At 33.1% G+C, this 25,124-nt stretch overlaps 3 protein-coding genes across 8 annotated transcripts in view; 1 reads left to right on the top strand and 2 right to left on the bottom strand.

Annotated features, from left to right (window-relative positions):
* LOC125785700 (centromere-associated protein E-like) overlaps nucleotides 1-25,124 on the bottom strand; it is a 143,603-nt gene that overhangs the window by 41,909 nt on the left and 76,570 nt on the right. The gene's annotated exons all lie outside the window — the stretch shown is intronic.
* Nucleotides 16,570-18,654, top strand: LOC125785713 (protein FAM13C-like). Its single transcript, XM_049469782.1, has 3 exons — nucleotides 16,570-16,828; nucleotides 16,952-17,053; nucleotides 18,284-18,654. The coding sequence occupies exons 1-3, from the start codon at nucleotides 16,788-16,790 to the stop codon at nucleotides 18,408-18,410; spliced, it is 270 nt and encodes an 89-aa protein (XP_049325739.1). The 5' UTR covers nucleotides 16,570-16,787; the 3' UTR covers nucleotides 18,411-18,654.
* The window catches only part of LOC125785716 (phytanoyl-CoA hydroxylase-interacting protein-like), a 33,894-nt gene continuing 29,156 nt past the window's right edge, over nucleotides 20,387-25,124 (bottom strand). Inside the window, exon 6 of the mRNA XM_049469784.1 lies at nucleotides 20,387-24,987. Within this exon, the coding sequence (XP_049325741.1) occupies nucleotides 24,450-24,987 (538 nt within the window). The 3' untranslated portion in view covers nucleotides 20,387-24,449. The remainder of the gene's footprint in view (nucleotides 24,988-25,124) is intronic.

Here is a 25,124-nt window from a genome sequence, read left to right as displayed (position 1 = left end):
GGATTTGCTCCCATCTTATTTCCCAATTACTACATCTCATACAATATTATAATTTCCTCAAAATTATCTGGCAACTGAAATGAAACAGTGACTATTCTGTATACATCTATGTCTGATGTACAATCTGATACCTGTTACTTCAACAATTACTCATAATATTTAGTAGCAAGCATGAAACTGATTTTTTATTTATGGGTAAATACAAATTGTTACTTCAGTATTACCATATTACCCTCTTATTAGCGAGTTGTTAAGTAAAGTGCTACCAAAATATTTTAACAAACAAGCATATTTTTAAAAATTATGAATTCCATGCTGGGTTACCGGTAATTTAAATTTTAGTTTATACGCTCTGACATCTACTGTTCTGCTCTTGGGGGCACTAATCACATTATTGAGGTAGTGCACTTGATAAAGTCCTTGCCTGCCAACGTGATAAGGGTTCTTCTTGTTACACTTGTTACACTTTAGAATCCTGTTATTAAGAAGATTGGAGTAGGATGTACAAAGGACTGAGGTGTCCTATATCCTAAATTTATGCAATTGTCCTTCGTAACCTGTTACTAATGAGACAACAAATATCAAGAAAATGTCTTACCTTTAAAAGAATCAATAAATTTTATTTCCAAGCCAGGCTTATCTACTGCCTGCAGAATGTGCGCAATTGCATCTTTTTGTGGACTGATACGTTTTTTTTTCCACTCCATGTGAGAGTCCTAAATGAATACACAAAGGCACAGATGGACAGATAGTAATGGAAAGATAGTAATACATTTGTTATAAAATGTGCAAGATTAAAATGAGTATCCGAATTTAAATTTGTGTGTGACAAGAGTAACCCTGCTAAAGTAGCTTGATTAACTAAATGTGTGACTAGAATAGCGCTACCAAAGTGGCTAGATTGGCTAAATGTGTGATTAAGGTAGCACTGCTACCTTACTTACTGCAGTCAGTAAGAAATGCATATATGTAAATATCCAGTTTAATTTATCACACATTAACCACACATTTAGCTAATCTAGCTATTTTAGCAATGCTGTCCTAGTTGCACATTTATCTGTGCATATACGAAAGATCAGGTTTAGTCAGTAAATGAATGTATTTGTGGTAATGTTCAGTTTAATTGTGTATTAATTAGGGGTTAAAAGATTGTTTTAAACTAGGGCAAATAGTACCACTCAATAAAAATTACTTGTATAAATTAACAATACTACTGAAGTAGCTAGATTAGGTAAATGTGTGACTTGGACAGCATTGGTAAAGTAGCTAGCATGCTAGGTCACTATAATATCACTGATGAAGACTAGATTAGCTATATGCATGACTACGACAGCACAGCACTATTTTAGCTAGATTGGCTACTTGAAACAGAACTAGACCGTGACACTGACACAGAGTATAATAAAGTACATTAAATAATGTCCTCTTATACCATGATTAACACACACACAAACTGACACAAATAGCAATGCCATTGAACATTTCTGTGGTACTTTTCTACTGCCATATTGTCATCAGTTGTTTGGACCTTTTATCTATATGGCTTTCCCTGTCTCCTGGTTTTAACACATGGAAATTCTCCATCCTGCTTTAATGAGAGATTTAATCCTGTTCCGTGTGCTGTTTTTACTGTCCCCGCTATGGTGGAACGGTGTTATTGTAGAGCCCTGGGCTAAATGTGTGACATGGTTAACGTTGCTTAAGTAGTTATATTGGGTAAATGTCTGAGAGGGACAGCACTGCAAGCCAAGTAGCAAAACTAGCTACATTATAGCTGTGCTATTGTGGTCTCACATTTAGCTAATCTAGCTACTTCAGAAGTGCTATTATACTGTCACACTTTCTATTTTACCAGTGCTGTTCAAGTCACACATTTAGCTAATCTATCTAGTTCAGTAGTGCTCTAATAGTCACCCATCACAGTTCATTAGTACTAAATTATAGCATGTCGTCTTAAACCTTAACACACAATTTTAACTGGCCATTACCATAAATACGTTCCTTCCTGACTCATACAGTGTATTATAAAGTACCGTAAACCATGTCCTCTTAAACCATAATTAATATATGCTAAACCTGGTCCTTAATACATGTACATTTGTCCTGTTAGTCCTAGCCTAAAACCTGATGATATTCCTGATATGTACAGTCATCTATAGTGTGTACTATTAGTCCTAAATTATAGCATGTTGTATTAAACCTTAATTAACTCACAAATTTAACTGGCCATTGCCATAAATACGTTCCGTCCTGACTCATACAGTGTATAATAAAGTACAGTAAACCATAAACCATTGAAGTCCTCATAAACCATGATTAATTTAATTTACACAGACCAACCCTGATATTATAGTGACCCATCATGCTAGCTACAATACCAGTACTGTTCTAGGTACACATTTAGCTAATCTAGCTACTTTAGCAGTGATATCATAGTGACCCATTATGCTAGCTACTTTGCCAGCAGTGTTGGGCACGTTACTTTGAAAAAGTAATTAGTTATAGTTACTCGTTACTTCTCCAAAAAAGTAACTGAGTTACTAAGGGAGTTACTCCACTATAAAAGTAATTAGTTACCAGAAAAGTAACTATCGCGTTACTTTTTATTATTCGCCCGTCAAAAAAAGGAAATCAATTATGCATTTACTATTATTATTAGAAAAATAACAAAAAATAACAAACGAAAATAAACCCAAAATGTTGACAAAAATATAATCTAACGAATTTCAAAAAAATAAAACGAAATTCTCCACACAACCAAAGAAAATTACTAAAACTTGTAATACTGAAAAAAGCGGAAAAACGCGTCTGGGGATGAAATTTAACAAACCAAGCCACACTCAAAAGAAATATGTATATATAAAACAAAATAATGGACAAAAACAACAATTTAATGCCCGTTAAAATGGTATTAATATAACAGCTTCACCAAAAGAGAATAGAGCTTAGATCGTGCCCAAAAAATCCGACACAGCCTGAGCCCGTGCACATTCTGCCCAAGCCCGAACCATAAACTGTCATTATGAGCCTGACCCGATCCGCCCCATAAACTGTCTGTTTTCGGGCTGATTGAATGAGCGAAATATAATCAGAATTATGTTAATTAACACTGTAACATAGAAGCATAGAACTATTATTTAATTTAAATGATTTTTAAGAACAGCTACACACAATGCTGCAAGTCAAACGCGGAGGCGTTCACGTGCGCCCAGAGCTACGTGATTACAGTTTTCATTTTTATTATAGTTTAATTTTATTTTGTTTTTATTTTTTCTGTTCATTTTAGGGTGGGCTTGCTAGCGCGAGCTCTTTACACAAGAACTAACGGACCACGAGTGCCGCGCGCTCGGCACAACAACTCCCGCTGTACAACTCCGCTGTACAACAGCGCTTATAAATAAATTAAACACAAAAATGAGGGTATTCTATCAGTAATTTCAGTTCGTTTTAGTTAGTTTTATAAACACAAAATACAGTTCGAGATAGTTATGTTTTTCCTTTTAATTACCGTTTTTATTAGATTCAGTTAACACAAATGTTTTTCACTTTCAATTTTCGCTATTTCGTTCGCTTTAGTGAACAATAATAATTGGTTACTTAGCAACATTGTGATTATCACACCAGAGCTTTATATAAAATAAAAATAGGAGCCTGATTTCGGGTCGGTCCTCAGGTCAGGTGGGATTCGGGCAGAGAATCTAAGCTCTAAAATAGAAAGCAGCAGCACCACAAAAACCGGAGCCGCTAAAAAGAGCTTAACGTCCTTAATTCGGAACTTGGGTTGTCCACGGCAATCACTGAATTGATTAGAGCACGCAAATCGTCACAATTGTGCCTCACTTCACCACGCCAAACCACAGGCACAGCGGCCAGAAGCTCAGTTCACCGGACAGAGGAGGGGTTAACCAGGGCAAAGCGAAATAAAAAAAAAAGTTCATAGAGCTGCTAAAGTAACGTGCAGTAACGGGGTGTCGGAAATGGTAAAGGCGTTATAGTTACAGTCATAGTAATTAGTTAGATTACTCGTTACTGAAAAAAAGTAACGGCGTTAGTAACGCCGTTAGTTTTAACGCCGTTACTCCCAACACTGTTTGCCAGTGCTGTTCCAGTCACACATTTAGCTAATCTAGCTACTTCAGAATTGTTGTTCATTTATACATGTACATTTCTTATGAAGTAGTACTATTTCTCCTAGTTTAAAATATATTAACTCCTAATACGTACAGAAATTCAAACTGAACATTAGCACAAATACATTCCTTACTGACTCATACATTGTATAATCAAGTACAGTAAACCATGTCCTCTTAAACCATGATTAATATACACACACTAAACCCGGTGTTCTGTCGAATTGTGCTACCCATACATGCTTCCCAACGGTACTGCGCATGCGCTGACCTACACAATTTAATTATTTCTTGTGTTTTTTATTTATAATTAATCTGTATTGGGGGGGTTTATGTGCATTAAACAACCTGGACGACCGGTCACTGCACAAAAGTGTTAATGCAAACAAACAATTTCAATTATTATCATAAATAAATACAAAAGCAGTTTGTAATGAGCTCTATTTGCCATAACTTTGCCATGATACAATAATTTATGCAATCCAAATCTAATAACTTACATCTACTGGACTTTGACTGCGTACATGCCTTAAATTAGTGCTTCTGTTGTATTTTTAAACTTGAATATACATTAGGGCAGCACAGTTCGACAAGGTAGCACAATTCGACAGAACACCGGTCCTTAATTCATGTACGTTTATCCTGTTAGTCCTTGTCTAAAACCTGATGATATTCCTGATATGTACAGTTCTCAATGGTATGTGCTACTAACTAGCTACTTCAGAAGTGCTATTCTAGTCACACATTTAGCTAATCTAGGTTAGCTAACTAGCTAGCTACTTCAGAAGTGCTATTCTAGTCACACATTTAGCTAATCTAGGTTAGCTAACTAGCTAGCTACTTCAGAAGTGCTATTCTAGTCACACATTTAGCCAATCTAGGTTAGCTAACTAGCTAGCTACTTCAGAAGTGCTATTCTAGTCACACATTTAGCCAATCTAGGTTAGCTAACTAGCTAGCTACTTCAGAAGTGCTATTCTAGTAACACATTAAGCTAATCTAGGTTAGCTAACTAGCTAGCTACTTCAGAAGTGCTATTCTAGTAACACATTAAGCTAATCTAGGTTAGCTAACTAGCTAGCTACTTCAGAAGTGCTATTCTAGTAACACATTTAGCTAATCTAGGTTTGCTTAGTCCTCAAAGACACACCTGATAAACATACTACAACTTTTAATTTTGAAAAATATGACTCGGTTGATTTTATATAAATTTTTTAATAATAAAAATTGCTACTGTACTGTACTAATATGAAATATAGAAATAAAATTACTTGTAGTCTTTAGAGACACACCTGATAAACATACTACAACTTTTGGTTTTGAAAAATATGATTCGGTTAATTTTATGTTAATTTTTTAATAATAAAAATTGCTACTGTACTGTACTAATATGAAATATAGAAATAAAATCACTTGTAGTCTTTAGAGACACACCTGATAAACATACTACAACCTTTAGTTTTCAAAAATATGACTCGGTTGATTTTATATATTAATAAAGATTACTACTGTACTGTACTAATATGAAATATAGAAATAAAATCACTTGTAGTCCTCAGAGACACACCTGATAAACATACTACAACCTTTAGTTTTCAAAAATATGATTTAGTTGATTTTTTATAATTTTTTTAATAATAAAAATTGCTACTGTACTGTACTAATATGAAATATAGAAATAAAATCACTTGTAGTCCTCAAAGACACACCTGATAAACATACTACAACCTTTAGTTTTGAAAAATATGATTCGGTTGATTTTTTATAATTTTTTTAATAATAAAAAATGTTACTGTACTGTACTAATATGAAATATAGAAATAAAATCACTTGTAGTCTTTAGAGACACACCTGATAAACATACTACAACTTTTATTTTTGAAAAATATGACTCGGTTGATTTTATATAAATTTTTTAATAATACAAATTGCTACTGTACTGTACTAATATGAAATATAGAAATAAAATCACTTGTAGTCTTTAGAGACATACCTGATAAACATACTACAACCTTTAGTTTTGAAAAATATGATTTGGTTGATTTTTTATTAATTTTTTAATACTAAAAATTGCAACTGTACTGTACAAATATGAAATATTGATAAAAAAAATCACTTGTAGTCTTTAGAGACACACCTGATAAACATACTACAACTTTTAATTTTAAAAAATATGATTCGATTGATTTTATATTCATTTTTTAATAATAAAAATTGCTACTGTACTGTACTAATATGAAATATAGAAATAAAATCACTTGTAGTCCTCAGAGACACACCTGATAAACATACTACAACTTTTAATTTTAAAAAATATGATTTGGTTGATTTTTTATAATTTTTTTAATACAAAAAATTGCTACTGTACTGTACTAATATGAAATATAGAAATAAAATCACTTGTAGTCCTCAGAGACACACCTGATAAACATACTACAACTTTTAATTTTGAAAAATATGACTCGGTTGATTTTATATTACTTTTTTAATAATAAAAATTGCTACTGTACTGTAATAATATGAAATATAGAAATAAAATTACTTGTAGTCTTTAGAGACACACCTGATAAACATACTACAACTTTTGGTTTTGAAAAATATGATTTGGTTGATTTTTTATAAATTTTTTAATAATAAAAATTGCTACTGTACTGTACTAATATGAAATATAGAACTAAAATTACTTGTGGTCTTTAGATACACACCTGATAAACATACTACAACTTTTAATTTTAAAAAATATGATTTGGTTGATTTTTTATAAATTTTTTAATAATAAAAATTGCTACTGTACTGTACTAATATGAAATATAGAACTAAAATTACTTGTAGTCTTTAGAGACACACCTGATAAACATACTACAACTTTTAATTTTAAAAAATATGATTTGGTTGATTTTTTATAATTTTTTTAATAATAAAAATTGCTACTGTACTGTACTAATATGAAATATTGATAAAAAATCACTTGTAGTCTTTAGAGACACACCTGATAAACATACTACAACTTTTAGTTTTTAAAAATATGACTCGGTTGATTTTATATTAATTTTTTTATAATAAAAATTGCTACTGTACAGTACTAATATGAAATATAGAAATAAAATGACTTGTAGTCCTCAAAGACACACCTGATAAACATACTACAACTTTTAGTTTTGAAAAATATGATTTAGTTGATTTTTTATAAATTTTTTAATAATAAAAATTGCTACTGTACTGTACTAATATGAAATATAGAAATAAAATCACTTGTAGTCCTCAAAGACACACCTGATAAACATACTACAACCTTTAGTTTTGAAAAATATGATTTGGTTGATTTTTTATAAATTTTGTAATAATAAAAATTGCTACTGTACTGTACTAATATGAAATATAGAAATAAAACCACTTGTAGTCCTCAAAGACACACCTGATAAACATACTACAACTTTTAATTTTGAAAAATATGACTCGGTTGATTTTATGTTAATTTTTTAATAATAAAAATTGCTACTGTACTGTACTAATATGAAATATAGAAATAAAATCACTTGTAGTCTTTAGAGACACACCTGATAAACATACTACAACTTTTAGTTTTGAAAAATATGACTCGGTTGATTTTATATTAATTTTTTAATAATAAAAATTGCTACTGTACTGTACTTATATGAAATATAGAAATAAAATCACTTGTAGTCTTTAGAGACACACCTGATAAACATACTACAACTTTTATTTTTGAAAAATATGACTTGGTTGATTTTATATTAATTTTTTAATAATAAAAATTGCTACTGTACTGTACTAATATGAAATATAGAAATAAAATCACTTGTAGTCTTTAGAGACACACCTGATAAACATACTACAACTTTTAGTTTTGAAAAATATGACTCGGTTGATTTTATATTAATTTTTTTAATAATAAAAATTGCTACTGTACTGTACTAATATGAAATATAGAACTAAAATTACTTGTAGTCTTTAGAGACACACCTGATAAACATACTACAACTTTTAATTTTAAAAAATATGATTTGGTTGATTTTTTATAATTTTTTTAATAATAAAAATTGCTACTGTACTGTACTAATATGAAATATTGATAAAAAAATCACTTGTAGTCTTTAGAGACACACCTGATAAACATACTACAACTTTTAGTTTTTAAAAATATGACTCGGTTGATTTTATATTAATTTTTTTATAATAAAAATTGCTACTGTACAGTACTAATATGAAATATAGAAATAAAATGACTTGTAGTCCTCAAAGACACACCTGATAAACATACTACAACCTTTAGTTTTGAAAAATATGATTTAGTTGATTTTTTATAAATTTTTTAATAATAAAAATTGCTACTGTACTGTACTAATATGAAATATAGAAATAAAATCACTTGTAGTCCTCAAAGACACACCTGATAAACATACTACAACCTTTAGTTTTGAAAAATATGATTTGGTTGATTTTTTATAAATTTTGTAATAATAAAAATTGCTACTGTACTGTACTAATATGAAATATAGAAATAAAACCACTTGTAGTCTTTAGAGACACACCTGATAAACATACTACAACTTTTAGTTTTGAAAAATATGACTCGGTTGATTTTATATTAATTTTTTAATAATAAAAATTGCTACTGTACTGTACTTATATGAAATATAGAAATAAAATCACTTGTAGTCTTTAGAGACACACCTGATAAACATACTACAACTTTTAGTTTTGAAAAATATGACTCGGTTGATTTTATATTAATTTTTTAATAATAAAAATTGCTACTGTACTGCACTAATATGAAATATAAAAATAAAATCACTTGTAGTCTTTAGAGACACACCCGATAAACATACTACAACTTTTGGTTTTGAAAAATATGACTCGGCTGATTTTATATTAATTTTTAATACTAAAAATTGCTACTGTACTGTACTAATATGAAATATAGAAATAAAATCACTTGTAGTCCTCAAAGACACACCTGATAAACATACTACAACCTTTAGTTTTGAAAACTATGATTTGGTTGATTTTTTATAAATTTTGTAATAATAAAAATTGCTAATGTACTGTACTAATATGAAATATAGAAATAAAACCACTTGTAGTCCTCAAAGACACACCTGATAAACATACTACAACTTTTAATTTTGAAAAATATGACTCGGTTGATTTTATATAAATTTTTTAATAATAAAAATTGCTACTGTACTGTACTAATATGAAATATAGAAATAAAATTACTTGTAGTCTTTAGAGACACACCTGATAAACATACTACAACTTTTAGTTTTGAAAAATATGATTCGGTTAATTTTATGTTAATTTTTTAATAATAAAAATTGCTACTGTACTGTACTAATATGAAATATAGAAATAAAATCACTTGTAGTCTTTAGAGACACACCTGATAAACATACTACAACTTTTATTTTTGAAAAATATGACTCGGTTGATTTTATATTAATTTTTTAATAATAAAAATTGCTACTGTACTGTACTAATATGAAATATAGAAATAAAATCACTTGTAGTCTTTAGAGACACACCTGATAAACATACTACTACCTTTACTTTTGAAAAATATGATTTGGTTGATTTTGTATAAAAAATTTTATTAATAAAAATTGCTACTGTACTGTACTAATATGAAATATAGAAATAAAATCACTTGTAGTCTTTAGAGACACACCTGATAAACATACTACAACCTTTAGTTTTGAAAAATATGATTCGGTTGATTTTTTATAAATTTTTTAATACTAAAAATTGCAACTGTACTGTACTAATATGAAATATTGATAAAAAATCACTTGTAGTCTTTAGAGACACACCTGATAAACATACTACAACTTTTAATTTTAAAAAATATGATTCGATTGATTTTTTATTAATTTTTTAATAATAAAAATTGCTACTGTACTGCACTAATATGAAATATAGAAATAAAATTACTTGTAGTACTATAAAATCAACCAAATCATATTTTTCAAAACCAAAAGTTGTAGTATATTTATCGGGTGTGTCTCTAAAGACTACAAGTGATTTTATTTTTATATTTCATATTAGTACAGTACAGTAGCAATTTTTATTATTAAATTTTTTTATACAAAATCAACCAAATCATATTTTTCAAAACTAAAGGTTGTAGTATGTTTATCAGGTGTGTCTTTGAGGACTACAAGTGATTTTATTTCTATATTTCATATTAGTACAGTACAGTAGCAATTTTTAGTATAAAAAATTTAATATAAAATCAACCGAGACATATTTTTAAAAACTAAACGTTGTAGTATGTTTATCAGGTGTGTCTCTAAAGACTACAAGTGATTTTTATCAATATTTCATATTAGTACAGTACAGTAGCAATTTTATTATTAAAAAATTAATAAAAAATCAATCGAATCATATTTTTTAAAATTAAAAGTTGTAGTATGTTTATCAGGTGTGTCTCTAAAGACTACAAGTGATTTTATTTCTATATTTCATATTAGTACAGTACAGTAGCAATTTTTATTATTAAAAAAATAATATAAAATCAACCGAGTCATATTTTTCAAAATTAAAAGTTGTAGTATGTTTACCAGGTGTGTCTTTGAGGACTACAAGTGATTTTATTTCTATATTTCATATTAGTACAGTACAGTAGCAATTTTTTGTATTAAAAAATTAATATAAAATCAACCGAGTCATATTTTTCAAAAATAAAAGTTGTAGTATGTTTATCAGGTGTGTCTCTAAAGACTACAAGTGATTTTATTTCTATATTTCATATTAGTACAGTAAAGTAGCAATTTTTATTATTAAAAAATGTATAAAACATCAACCAAATCATATTTTTCAAAACTAAAGGTTGTAGTATGTTTATCAGGTGTGTCTTTGAGGACTACAAGTGATTTTATTTCTATATTTCATATTAGTACAGTACAGTAGCAATTTTTAGAATGAAAATTTAATATAAAATCAACCGAGTCATATTTTTCAAAACGAAAAGTTGTAGTATATTTATCCGGTGTGTCTCTAAAGACTACAAGTGATTTTATTTTTATATTTCATATTAGTACAGTACAGTAGCAATTTTTATTATTAGAAAATTAATATAAAATCAACCGAGACATATTTTTAAAAACTAAAAGTTGTAGTATGTTTATCAGGTGTGTCTCTAAAGACTACAAGTGATTTTATTTTTATATTTTATATTAGTGCATTACAGTAGCAATTTTTATAATTAAAAAATTAATATAAAATCAACCGAGACATATTTTTAAAAACTAAAAGTTGTAGTATGTTTATCAGGTGTGTCTCTAAAGACTACAAGTGATTTTATTTTTATATTTTATATTAGTGCATTACAGTAGCAATTTTTATAATTAAAAAATTAATATAAAATCAACCGAGACATATTTTTAAAAACTAAAAGTTGTAGTATATTTATCGGGTGTGTCTCTAAAGACTACAAGTGATTTTATTTCTATATTTCATATTAGTGCAGTACAGTAGCATTTTTTATTATTAAAAATTAATAAAAAATCAATCGAATCATATTTTGCAAAACTAAAGGTTGTAGTATGTTTATCAGGTGTGTCTCTAAAGACTACAAGTGATTTTATTTCTATATTTCATATTAGTACAGTACAGTTGCAATTTTTAGTATTAAAAAATTAATAAAAAATCAACCGAATCATATTTTTCAAAACTAAAGGTTGTAGTATGTTTATCAGGTGTGTCTCTAAAGACTACAAGTGATTTTATTTCTATATTTCATATTAGTACAGTAAAGTAGCAATTTTTATTATTAAAAAATGTATAAAACATCAACCAAATCATATTTTTTCAAAACTAAAGGTTGTAGTATGTTTATCAGGTGTGTCTTTGAGGACTACAAGTGATTTTATTTCTATATTTCATATTAGTGCAGTACAGTAGCAATTTTTAGTATAAAAAATTTAATATAAAATCAACCGAGTCATATTTTTCAAAACGAAAAGTTGTAGTATATTTATCGGGTGTGTCTCTAAAGACTACAAGTGATTTTATTTTTATATTTCATATTAGTACAGTACAGTAGCAATTTTTATTATTAGAAAATTAATATAAAATCAACCGAGACATATTTTTAAAAACTAAAAGTTGTAGTATGTTAATCAGGTGTGTCTCTAAAGACTACAAGTGATTTTATTTTTATATTTTATATTAGTGCATTACAGTAGCAATTTTTATAATTAAAAAATTAATATAAAATCAACCGAGACATATTTTTAAAAACTAAACGTTGTAGTATGTTTATCAGGTGTGTCTCTAAAGACTACAAGTGATTTTATTTCTATATTTCATATTAGTGCAGTACAGTAGCAATTTTTATTATTAAAAATTAATATAAAATCAACCAAATCATATTTTTCAAAAATAAAAGTTGTAGTATGTTTTTCAGGTGTGTCTCTAAAGACTACGTATGATTTTTTTATCTATATTTCATATGGGCGTGTTATAGTAGAAATGCATTAAACGGCGCTGTGAATGTTTACGTTTTTAATCAGGGTCCGTACTTTGCAGACGGTCCCTTAACAGCTTCAGCGCCCGCTGCAGCGATTCCTGCCATTTTCAGTAAATATTCTCGGAGAAACAGAAAGGTTGGGTGTTTTCAGAAAATCTGACGTTTGTAGTTTGTTCTCTGTTCTTCTGTGGTTTGGAAAATGTAATTTGGGAGAGTTTAGGACATTGCCTGTGAGCAAGAGAACGGCCGAAAGGCGAATCTCCGCTGAATATCGAATATCAAACTAACTTTACTCCGCTAGCGCTAACACATAACACCATGCATGCTGACATAAGATGATTTTAGCAACGCCTCATCACCAGGTTTTCACGTCATTTTGGGTTTAAAACATGGAAGTCAGATGACAGGGGTTCAGAGCATATCGGGGAACGGTCAACGACCGCTCTTTTGTGTTCTCCTGGTTCCAGCTTTTGTAATAAATACTTGTTTTGCTTTCAACTTCACTCCATCTGTCTGAGACTCCTCTATTCAACGAACACGTAAGGGAGTTGTAGCCCAGGCGAGAGGTGGGTGCGGACCCACCTTTCAATTTTCATTTCTACAACAGTATTTAGTAAAATATACAGCATAACAGACTCTCTATCTGTTAAAAACTATAAAACACAAAGACAGAGGAGAATGCTGCCCTCAGGGTTTTCTAACAGAAACAGTGAGAGTTAGGAAAAAAGATGGAAAGTGCTTCCTTTCTGTGTGTTTATATACTAACCCCTCACTCGTGCTGAAGTTAACCTTAATTTACACGAAACGTGGATTAACACGGCTAACGTGCGTTACCCATTAGTTTATTAGAATGTAAAAAGCAGTGAAAGCATCTTAGCTAATGATGACAGATTGCACAGATCCCTTTTACACCTAAACATCGCTAACTTTAAACTGGAGACAAGCTAATCTAACTAGCAGCAAACAGAGCAGCGTTTACCTGCCTTCAGAAATCTGAACAAGCTCACCTCTCTAAATATCTTGGAGACGCATGCCTCATATTTAAAAGGTGAGTTTTCCAGTGTAGCGCCGCTAAATAGTATAAATGAAGTTTATCCAGTAAATGGGAGAGAAGGAGCCGCTATGTGAGGAGTTCAGAGTGGAGGGGCTCGGGGGGTGGGGCGGAGGGGGATGGTGGAGAGGGGAGGGGAGGGGTTGTACTGGGCTGAGCAGCAGTTCAGCGTGCTGCCTGATCTCGTGCTGCGCCTTTTCACAACGCTACTTAAACGGGAAATAGAAAATTTAGTTTATCGAATTTCTCGCCCCGACTTATCGCGATATATAGTTTCCTCGATAACTATCGATATCGTTTTATCGCCCAGCACTAATATATATGTGTGTGTGTGTGTGTGTGTGTGTGTGTGTGTGTATGTATTTATGTATGTATGTCTGTGCGTATCTGTGTGGGAGTGTGTCAGTGAACTGATCCTGTCCTGTTGACCTGTTTCTGTATTGAAATGATGCCACAATTGTTTTAAATTTTATTGTTTGTATATTATTTGTAAATAAAATAAAATATACAGGTTGTGGGTATAGCTTTTTAATGTTTATTGTTATGTATATGTTCTGTTAATGAAAATATTAATATTAGTAATTCGTTTTTAATATTGTATTTATTGCTAATGTCGTTTTTCTTCTTATTTCTGTATTAAACAGATATTATTATTATTATTATTATTATTTATTTATTTATTTATTTATTTGCTATTAAGATGCACACACCTACCCTCACCACAGATGCAGTGTAGTGCTATGGTGTTCACAGTAATTCTTATAGAGTAGAATTAGAAGCCTATTCTGTATATCCATAATTTACTACTCTGTCGTCCTCTGGTGGCTTACATACCTATAATATGCCTCTTGTGGGTGTTTTTGAGACACCTCACATTTATCATGTGGTCAAGATGCAGCTTCTGCCAACAAAATGTAATAACAAAAACAAATACCATATATGTATTTTTTTATTTATTTTGTACAATATGTTATGAAATAATTGTATTCAATTTTAAATTAATTGAATAATTAAAATAAATCTATTTAAATTAGATGTGGCCGACAGCAAAAACGTTTTTTGCATTTACTGACCTTTTTTCTTAAAGTCATTTTTTTCTTTATTTAGTTGAGTAGTTCTTGCTTCTAATAATATGGATTAGAACATTACTCAAATAGGGCTATTCACTGTATACCTGTAAATCTAGCTCTTCACAACTTTACAACTGATGCTCTTAAACACATCAAGAGACAAGAAATTCAAGTAACTCGAGTAACTCTTGATGAGGCACAGCTGTTAACTGAAAGCCTCTTCTGGTGACTCTACCTCATAAAGCTGACTGAGAAAATGCAGCAATGTGCATTTATTTATTAATAGTTGTTTCTATTTATTTGTCAATGCAGGCTGGACGTAATGATAAGGTGGCTGATCCTAGAGTGGCGAGTCTAATGATGGACCTTGAAAAAGCCCGTAAGCAGCTTACAGGTATGTGGAATGCTGTATAATTCATGTTTCTGGTGTCAGTAGATTTAAGGGTTTAATAGATAGATTTTTGCATCCTTTCTCTCTTTCTATAGACCTACAATCGAGGCAGTGTGTGGACGGATCAGTAAAGCTCTGCAGTTCTTCTACTGTCCAGCAGGGGGTCAGCGTGACTAAACCTGCACTGGAGGACACAGTGAAAACACTAACGCAACACCTGAAAGAAAAACGACTGGAACTAAACCTGCCAGAGTGTTTACAGGTACAGATATTACACTCAGTAGCCACTGCTGGATACATTTCTAATTGCCATAATGATGGTAGGCCCGCAAGTGGATAAATATATAGCTACTTATTTTCCTTTTTGTGTGTGTGTAGGACATGTCTTTGGATCAGCTGGCTCTAGAGAAGATGACGCTGCAGAAGAGTCTGCTTTACTACGAGAGTCTTCATGGCAGACCGGTAAGCGACCACAGACATTTCCAATACATTCACACCATGTTGTCCCAAGTGCTCGGTCCTGCTGCTATGCGCTCTATAACTTCAGACAAATTTGACCGTTCCTAATGTGCCACCCAATTCTTAATACAAGCTATGGTCATCTCACACCTCGACTACTGCAATGGAATGCCCATGCTACTGCACCCCACTGCTCACTGAGTGATTTAGAGTGGTATAAAGCCCCCCAGCATTGAGCAGTGGAGCAGTGTAAGTGGAAATGATGGTTCTAAATCTAGTACTTTTATCTGTGTGTCCTGTTCAGAGATCAAAAGAGGAGAGGAGTGTGATGAGAGATCTGTATGATCGCTATCATTTGGTGAAGCAGGCGTTCTACTCATCAAACAGACAGACCAGTACTATGGTAAGCCTCCCTTTCTCAGTCTCCCACATGCACAGATATGTACACCAATGAACCAAAACATTATGAACACTTAATGATGTATTATGGAAAGAAGTAAAAAAAAAAGTGTTAACTAAAGGGACAGCTTGGGAACACCCACACCTAAGATGTAAGTAGTTATCTTGTGAGGGCAGTTGAACAATGGCCAGCTCACTTATGCCAAGGCAGTCGGATTTACAATTAAATTCAATTCAATTCAATTTAATCAAAAAAACTAAAACTTATTGTTAAAGCTAGCTTCTCCAAAGGTGGAAAAGATGAAATAGAGTGAAAAACTCTAACTTGTTCCCTAAACATAAGTGAGCTATAAAATGACTGAAAAAAGACTTTTGTTTAACTACTCTAGCAGACTCTAGTAACCTTAAGTTAGAAAAAAAAAACTTGTCACTAACATTGTCTTATCTTAGAACTAAGACACGTTTTAAAACTTGTCTATTCAGGTGAAATTTAAGGTGGAACGGTGGAAAGATAGAATGTATAACCTGAAAACTTGTTTGCTAAACATAAGCGAGATATAAATTTATTGACACATCTAAACATAGAAAATAAGAACATCAGAATAACTGAATTTGATTGCTGTGTAGGCCTACACTACACTGGGATGGGTGTGTGTGTGTGTGTGTGTGTGTGTTTGTTTTGTTGCAGAGTGGGGATAAGGGCTTGGATAAATTGATCCAGCAGACACTTTGTAGCACTTTGCCGACACAAGAGGCCAGTAATCCTGCCTTCATCTCGCAGCTGGAGGAGATCAAAATGACAACAGCTCAGACAAACAACACACACTCCGTCAACAGGTACACACACACACACACACACACACACACGCCTGTACACACAGAATTAAACAAAGCACACATTACAAACTTGTATAGATGATTTCTGTGTGTGTGTGTGTGTGTGTGTGTGTGTGTGTGTAGGGCTGAGATACTAATGCAACTGAAAGAAACCAGGGTAGAGAAGAGACGGCAGAGGAAGATTCTGAAAGAGTTTGAGGAGACGGTTCTCTTGAAGACTGGCAGGTCTGTCTCATCCACAACTCCAATATTTATCTCATATGAATACAGAAATGCATTTTCTCATAAAAGACTTAACAGAAAGTACTTATGAAGAGTGATTGGTTGGTTAGAATTAAACATATTTTTTAAATTGTTTTTTTAATTGGTAAGTATTGGTGAAAGCATTGAATGCAATCCGATCTCCACAGCAATGCTCTAAAATCTAGTACCCTTGATTTCAGAAGAAAACAATAGTAGTGAAAGCATTGCAGATAATGTGACCATATTTAATTACTTTATTTTCATATTTTTCAAGTGTATCCAGACCTACTGTACTGTACTACTTTACTATGGATAAAATAAAACAAAACCCCTCTTTTTAAAAAGTGTTCTGTTTCTACAGATCACTTTCTTCAATAAAAAGCTTAGAACATTGACTCGTGTGAACAGACAAAAGGAAAGCATCAAACAGCTCAGCCAAAGAAAAATAACAGAAGTTGGCCAGAGAAACCGTATGAGAGCTGTGACTAAAAGAAAATATTAATATTTAATCAATAATAAACAGGCTTAATGACCATGAAAAAACAGTTATTCGTTGCCGCCCTACCTCCCATTACCAAAATAATAATACCGTAACAAAAACAATGTAAAAAAAAAAAAATACCACAGTGTAGAATATTTAGTGCTTACCTGCAAACATAAAACATACAGCTACAGTAAATAACCAAATCTGAACCTGAACCTGAACTTTTAGCATTTAAAAAATATAACACTGTTATTGTGTATGATACGATACGGCACACTGGTCATTTTGACTAAAGCCCAGCCTGAGGTCCACTTGTTGTTAGTAACTATAAAAGTTACCATAACTGTACGAAAAAGGACACAGCTCTCATTCAGACATAGCTTTTATTGAACAGTCACATTAGTTGTTTTTGTTTGTTTCAGGAACACATCAAGTAACTCAAAACAGAAAAAAACATTCACAGAACAGCAACTGCCAAAGGATATGACGGTGTGAAGCCCACCACCCAGAGAGAAGGAGGAGGAGAGATTGATAGATAGATAGATGGATAGATATGTTTAAACAGACAGGGTGGCTTCTTTGTATAATACATACAGTATGTACAGCTTGTTTAAAGGTTCAGTCTGAATCGTCTCTATACACAGCTATCGGAGTAAGGCAATAACGACGAGCAAACGAGTGCCGCTTATAGATCCCTCTCTCTCTATTTTTTCTATTCTTTACTGCAGGAGCGCACAGAGAGAGGACCGGGTTCCCATGGCGGCGGAATACGACCGCTACGAAACTCTGAAAGCCAGGCTAAAGTTGCTGAAAAGGATGCTGGGACAGACACACACTGTGAAAGCAGCCGGGTGAGCGAGGCTTTAGCCCCTGCCGTGCTGAAGACTGGAGCGTATTTGTTGACGGACTGTAATTTTGTAATTTTAAGAGATACTGTTTGTTGTCTTTGCAGCGCTTTATAATTATTTATGAAAAATGTTATCAGTGGCAAATATGCAATCACGTTGTTTTTAAAAAAAATGAAAAAGAGTACTTTTGTATAAATTATTTTGTATTACCAAAGGCTAAATGTTGCACAGCTCATTTCACAGTGACCACAACTGGCAAAGAGAGTATCAAAATGACCACCGTATGGTAATCCTAATCCCATATGAAATGGAGTTTTCAGAGCTGATGTCTGTCAATGCTGCTGCTACAAGATGGCTGCTGTTAGCGTAATGTTGTATACAATTCACTGTCACGCTAAAACCTTGTGTCTCCATTTTTGCATTTCCCACTTTTTTGACATAATGTAAGTCTGAAAATTTTTCGTAATATTTTATCAGATTTCATGAGAAATAGACGAATAAAATTGCTAAAAATGATTTTGAATTTTAATTTTTACTGTTCTAGCCTTTTTTGTGCAGGTGTGTTTAATAAAATGTTGTTTTATATAACCGAAAATATTTTATTTTTTATAGCTGTAAATGAATGGAATGTGCCACTAGTTACGCTTCAGTGTCACTATTTGGCAACTTAAATTAAACCAAAACCTAGAATCAAATACTGACATTAATACTAATAACACAGTTTAAAAGCACATATCTGAGAAAAAACATAAGCTAACAGCTAAAATGTTAGCTTAACATTTTTTTCCCTAGTGGCTTTAAGATACTGTACATACATATTTTTCATTTTACTACTGTTATTTTAACAAGAAAGTGTTGAAGAAATTAAATGGAATGAAATCCCTACATTTTGCAGCCTTGGTATTGGTCCATTTTTTATGAAATTCTGATACAATATAAATGAAAAGATTCTCATTATGTCAAAAAGTGAAGAATGTTTTTTGTGTGACAGTGCAGATATTCAGGTGAATCACTGACATTTTTAATTGAACTGATTTCAAAAACTTAGCAGTTGATCAACAGTATATAAAGTGATTAAGCCGTAGTTAATTGATGTACAATTTATCAGTAATAATAATAAAAGAACAAAGCATCTCTACAGTAAGGCTTTGATGCACAGAACCGAATTTGTGCAGCCGCAACAAACTCATATTGGCCACAAAATGAACATTTCTGCTTAAAGAAATGTAGAATTAGATCAAATTTCCCCAGGTGAATTGGCTGTTGTGTTTTCTGTTTAATATCCTCACCTCCACGTACGCAGTAACTGGGTTGATTCGTGTTGTCTCTGCCGCGTGTTCAGGTGCGTGTTCAGGTGCGTGTTAAGCACAGTTCGGCTAAACGTTTCTCACCGCGATACCTTTGGCATACAATAGCACAGCTTTGAGGGTCTGCAAACGTCAAAAAAGTTTTTAACAAGATTACAACTATTTCACAATGAACATGCACAAAAAAAATCACTGTTGGGCAGTCCAACACAACACCTCTCCTCACACTCACACACACACACACACACACACACATAATGCACAAGGTTTCATTCTTACAAAATATAAAATAAAAACAACTTTCAGATAAAGTAAAACAGCAATTTTCATAAACATACAAAAAAAAGAAAAATGAAGACTGATTAAAGGAGAACTGTGTAAGAACAGTGAAAAGGCATAAAATCAGTGAAACAACCGATGAAATACTGTAAGAGGAAAGCCTGCAGAATGTGCTGCTTTTCTGATTAGAGATTAAAGAAGAATTTAAATTTCTGCATAATTTAATAGTTTAAGTTGAACTCTGGTGTGAAATGGTCTTGGATTGTAATGAAACATGATAATGAGTACAAAGATTTGTCGAATGGCCTACCTATGTTCTCCCCCAGCATTCCCGAAATACAGTGCTTTTAGCCAATGCTTCCAACAGGCTTACAATACTAGTAATGAGGGCATAACATTACCAATGCTAACTATTTGTACACCATTAACAGAAATGAACTCTATAGGAGTGCATGAATTTTAGCTGTTACAGTTGTTGAAAGTATTTTTAATATTCATGCTTTTTTCACTGAATATCTGTTCCCCTTATCTTACCTATTCAATTGTGCCCATCAGTCAAATTATCATCATATTAATTTCAAGATGGCGTCGTCCGGAGAACTGTCTTAATGAACTCTGTGTATAAACAGTGTTTTAATAAACTAACTGTGCACTTTCAAAGCTCTCATTTTAGTTCAGTTCCTCATTTTAAATGTCAAGGCCTTAATCAAGTGTGGAGATACTTTGAGTTTGTTAATGGTGTAAAAAATAGTGATTTCTTTGCATGGGTATACCCTTACTACTAGCATCGTTAGCCTTCTGGGAGCATCGGCTCAAAGCACTATATTTGGGAATACTGGGGGAGAAAGGAGGTGGGCTATTCAACAAAAGCTCATACTCGTTACCATGTTTCACTATAAACCAAGTGAATTTGACACAGGATTTCTCCCTTTAAGTTGTAAACAGTCATTCTGAGTGAGGTTTGGTGTAAAACACTGTTCTGTTTGACCGTAGAGGTGAATGAAAGCAGAGGGCTGAAGCTCTAAAACTGTATATATTTATTCTTCACAGAAAAAATGACCTCTAATAGTTAATAATCCAACTGCCTGATGCCTCACACACAGTTTTACCAGAATTCTGAGGTCTAAAGTCTTGGGCCTATAATGTGATTTTAAAACTGCATATCATTAAACTGCTGAATGGAATCATGCAGGGCATTGTACAACAGAAACAACGGTTCAGATTTACCACAGTTTTACCCTCGACAAAATATATAAACTCACACTATACACTTAAACACTAAAAGTACACTGTTTTTTTCTCTCTCTTACACAGCCATTTTGTGTATTGTGTACATTTTGGCTTGATTTAAGTAATTTGATCTACTGTCTAAGTGTCTTATTCCATTGGCAGATCTTTTTGCTTGTTTCAAACTGTATTTCTTAACCAAGACTAAAATATATGTTATTTCTTGAAAAAAAGTCAATTACCTTCCAGTGCACTAAGATTCGTTTAGAAGGTAAAATCACTAAAAGCAAAATTAGAAATAACACATTGATTCTTAGGATATTACTACAAGTATTAAAATAAGATATATTAGATATTATGAGACTATATTTAATACCATTTCACTTGCTAAGATTGCTAAGAAGACATTTTCTGCAGTGCTTCAGCAGTCCATGGCTATATTAGTGTTGTTGAAAGCACAGTTTCACATCAAACCTCCACTCTGAATGACTCTATTGACATCTCATACACTAAAGTATGGAAGAAATTAGCAGAATCAAAGTAGAATTCTACTGCAAGCCCTGTTTTTCACTATATTAATAATGGAGAGACTTCAATCAATATTTTTTGTTTGTTTGTTTCCAGATAAAGCTTGAAAAAAAACATTATTACCTGATAAAATCTGAGTTAAACTTAAGCAGGTAGTGAAGATGAACAGATAAGGCTGAGTTTTATTCAGATCCAGGTTGTCTGTTTTCTTTCTTCTCTTTTCTCTTTTTTTTTTAAAGAATATAAGTGGCTTACAGTCAGGACAGGGGTGATAAAAGATGGTTTTAAAGTTGCATTCTTTCTACTCTTCTTCACTTCTTTTCCGTTTTTGCAGAGAGGATTTTGGGAGCAGGCAGGAACGGAACAGTTGGCTTCAGTAACGTCCGTAGGTTAAAGGCCTCGACTTGGAGCCCATTAAGACACACAATGTGAAACAGAAGCATCCAGGAATGATATGTGTGGTGTCCTTCATTTATTTCTCTTCTTATAAACTTTCTGGGCCACGGCATCACTGGTGTTCTCCTTTTGGAGTCCATTCAGAAGTTCTTCAGCGTTGGTTTGCAGTCTGAACCAAAACAGCTAACCGGATAGCCGGTAGCTAGCAGGAGGGGGGTCTTGAGGATGTGGCAGAATTAAGGGGGTTGGAAAACATCAGCATGAACAAGCTGTGTTTCTGTGTGTGGGTCCATGTTATGTAGCGTAATGTTAGAAATCAGAAATCAGGTTTCTATTCTGTTGTGTTTCTTAATATTAATATTTTTTCCTTAAAATTTTATTAATAATAACAAATTGTAGCTGTGCTATAATAAAGGTGAAATCTCTACATTTACATAAATTTAGGTTATATGTCAGCTTCTGACAGCCAAGGCTAGCAAACCAAGCTAAAGTTAAATGTTTTAGGTGTGTGTGGGATTTTAAAATTGCAATTACATTGAAGTTTCATTTTAGATAAGGTATTCATCTTTACACAAAAAAAAAAACAGGTTGATATTCCCAAAATCCATCTTTTTTCCAGAATTTGTGATTTTAAACACTCCCATTCAGAATTGTTTACAGTGATGGTGAATGGAGACAGATGTCTGAACCTTTAATAGCTCCAGTTTTTAAACCAAGTGGTTGAGAGTGCACTCCCTGATGCCTGAGGCTAGAACCCCATTCATTATCCTGCATTAACATGGGTTCTGGTTGATCTGATCACAAATTACTGCCAAAACTCATAGTCTTTCATACCTGGTATTTTAAATGCATCTCCTGTGAGCGCTTATGATTCGATTTCTGGAGGCTGGAGGAGGCAGCACCCTTTACGATGAGAGTCTCCCATTTTCTTTGTATCGAGTCCTCAGCCCAAATTGAGATTTTGTAGCACCAAGTTTTGCGTGTGAACAGGCCCTAAAATGTTCCAAATCTGAATCCTTTTTTGTACTTTAATCCCATTTACACCTGGTCCCTTTCTGCATATCTGAAAAAGTCTAAACGCACTCAAGGCACATTTAAAACAGATACAAAACCAATCATTTAAATAAATCACTTCAGGTGATCTAAGATGCATCAGTAATAACTGCTACACAGCAAGCAAATTTGCATATTCTGTCCAATACAGCAATCAGGATTCAGTTCTACTAACCAGAGACCTGTCCAAGTGTATATACATGTGACTAAAATTGTATCAGAGTACTATTTACATACTAGTACAATGAAGAGACCAGGTGTAAACAGGGTATTTTTGTGATTCTTGTGTTATGTATAGAATGTACTGTATGTTTAAATCCAATTATGGTGTAGGGAGACATGCAGGAAAACAGGTGTTAACAATAGTTTACCAGACAGTTTTTCTCATTTTTTTACTATTTTACATCAGCAGTTTATATCTTCAAAACTTAGCTAAATAAAACAGCTATATTTTATTTGTGTTGTAGTTATACCACACTTTTCCATTCCCCACCACTGTAAAGAAATTAAGAGTTGGCATGTTTCTCTACAATTAACCACAATTTCGGATCAAAATGTACTCTAAATGACTTTAAATTATTGGATTTAAGAGAATGCACTGTGCAGAAATTTGGAAAAATAGTTGCAACAATTGGCTAATAAATTCCTCTAATTTACAGTACGTTTGCATTTGTTTAGTGTAGCCTGCGCTAATAAACTCTGTAACCTTGTTTTAAGCAGTATTAGCAGTGCATACTAATAGTTAGTACCTCTCTCACCAGTGTTGCAGCTCTAATGATGTGTGTGGTCAGATTTCTTGAAAACAGTTAGTTAGTAGGTCCATTCTAATTTTGCGAATGACTGCGATACAGTATTAGTGTCCCTCATAGTAATGGTGTTGTTAGCATCCTATGCTAATTTTGCCGCTCTTATGTGTGTATGTGTGTGTGTCTATGTGTGTTCTGAGGTTTGGATACAGTTAGTTAGCAGGTTTATGTTGAGAGTTGATGTGGATGTGTTAGTCCAGGTTAGAGGTTTAGACATGAGGGTAACTGGTTAATAAGTCCAGCTTGAGTGTGCACGAGTGCTAGCCTGTGTAGCGCCCCATGCTAATGTTGCAGCTTCTAGGGTGAGGACACAGTTGGTTAGTGTGTTTGGGATGAATCTGTTTATGTTGTGATGACTTAGTCCATGCTAATGTTAGAGTAATGATAAGAGTTCTTGAGGTGTGTCATTAGGTCCAGCTCAATTTTGTGTGCGTCCGCTAGCTTTCCACATTAGCGCCCCACGCTAATGTTGCAGACCTTGCAGCTTGGATCTTTCTTTGCGTTGACGGTGGACAGGCTCATGAGCTGATGTCCGCTGATCTGAGCCACGCTGCCCCGTGCCAGCTCCACAGGATCTGTGTAGATAATCTCCAGGATGACGTCTTGTGCATGCCGAAACTCCACGCGCCCGTCTGGGCCACACACGCGCGTCAGGAAGCGGTTATCGGTCACGTCGAGCTCAGGCAGGCGCTCGCTGCAGTAGATGTCCCCTGGGGAGCCTCGCGGTGCCAGGACCAGGATGACGTAGTGGTAGGCCGTATACATGCAGTAGAAGTCGCCAAAGTAGGCCCGTGTGTCTGCAGTGAAAAGCTCCCCAGCCGGGATCTGGAAGCGGTAGCGACCGTACGGCGAGTCCTGTGGTGGCTGGCCCGTGTTAAACTCGGTGTTGCAGCTGAAGAAGATGCCCTCCAGCTTTCCACTCAAAGGAGAGCCATGGCTGCCACTGTTGTCCTTCACAGATGGAAGCATTCGACCACCCTGTGAGTCTCTGTAAAGAAAACATGACTAGTTTTGGTACAGATCTTAATATGGACATGAGATCTACTTGTGTGCCTAAACCAAAATTTGTACATTTTTACCATATTTTTGCATTGAATGGTCTAATTTGCAAATTGATGTGCCAGC

Source organism: Astyanax mexicanus, chromosome 21, assembly GCF_023375975.1.
Source record: "Astyanax mexicanus isolate ESR-SI-001 chromosome 21, AstMex3_surface, whole genome shotgun sequence".
NCBI lineage: Eukaryota > Metazoa > Chordata > Actinopteri > Characiformes > Acestrorhamphidae > Astyanax > Astyanax mexicanus.
This window is presented reverse-complemented; position numbering and strand designations above follow the sequence as displayed.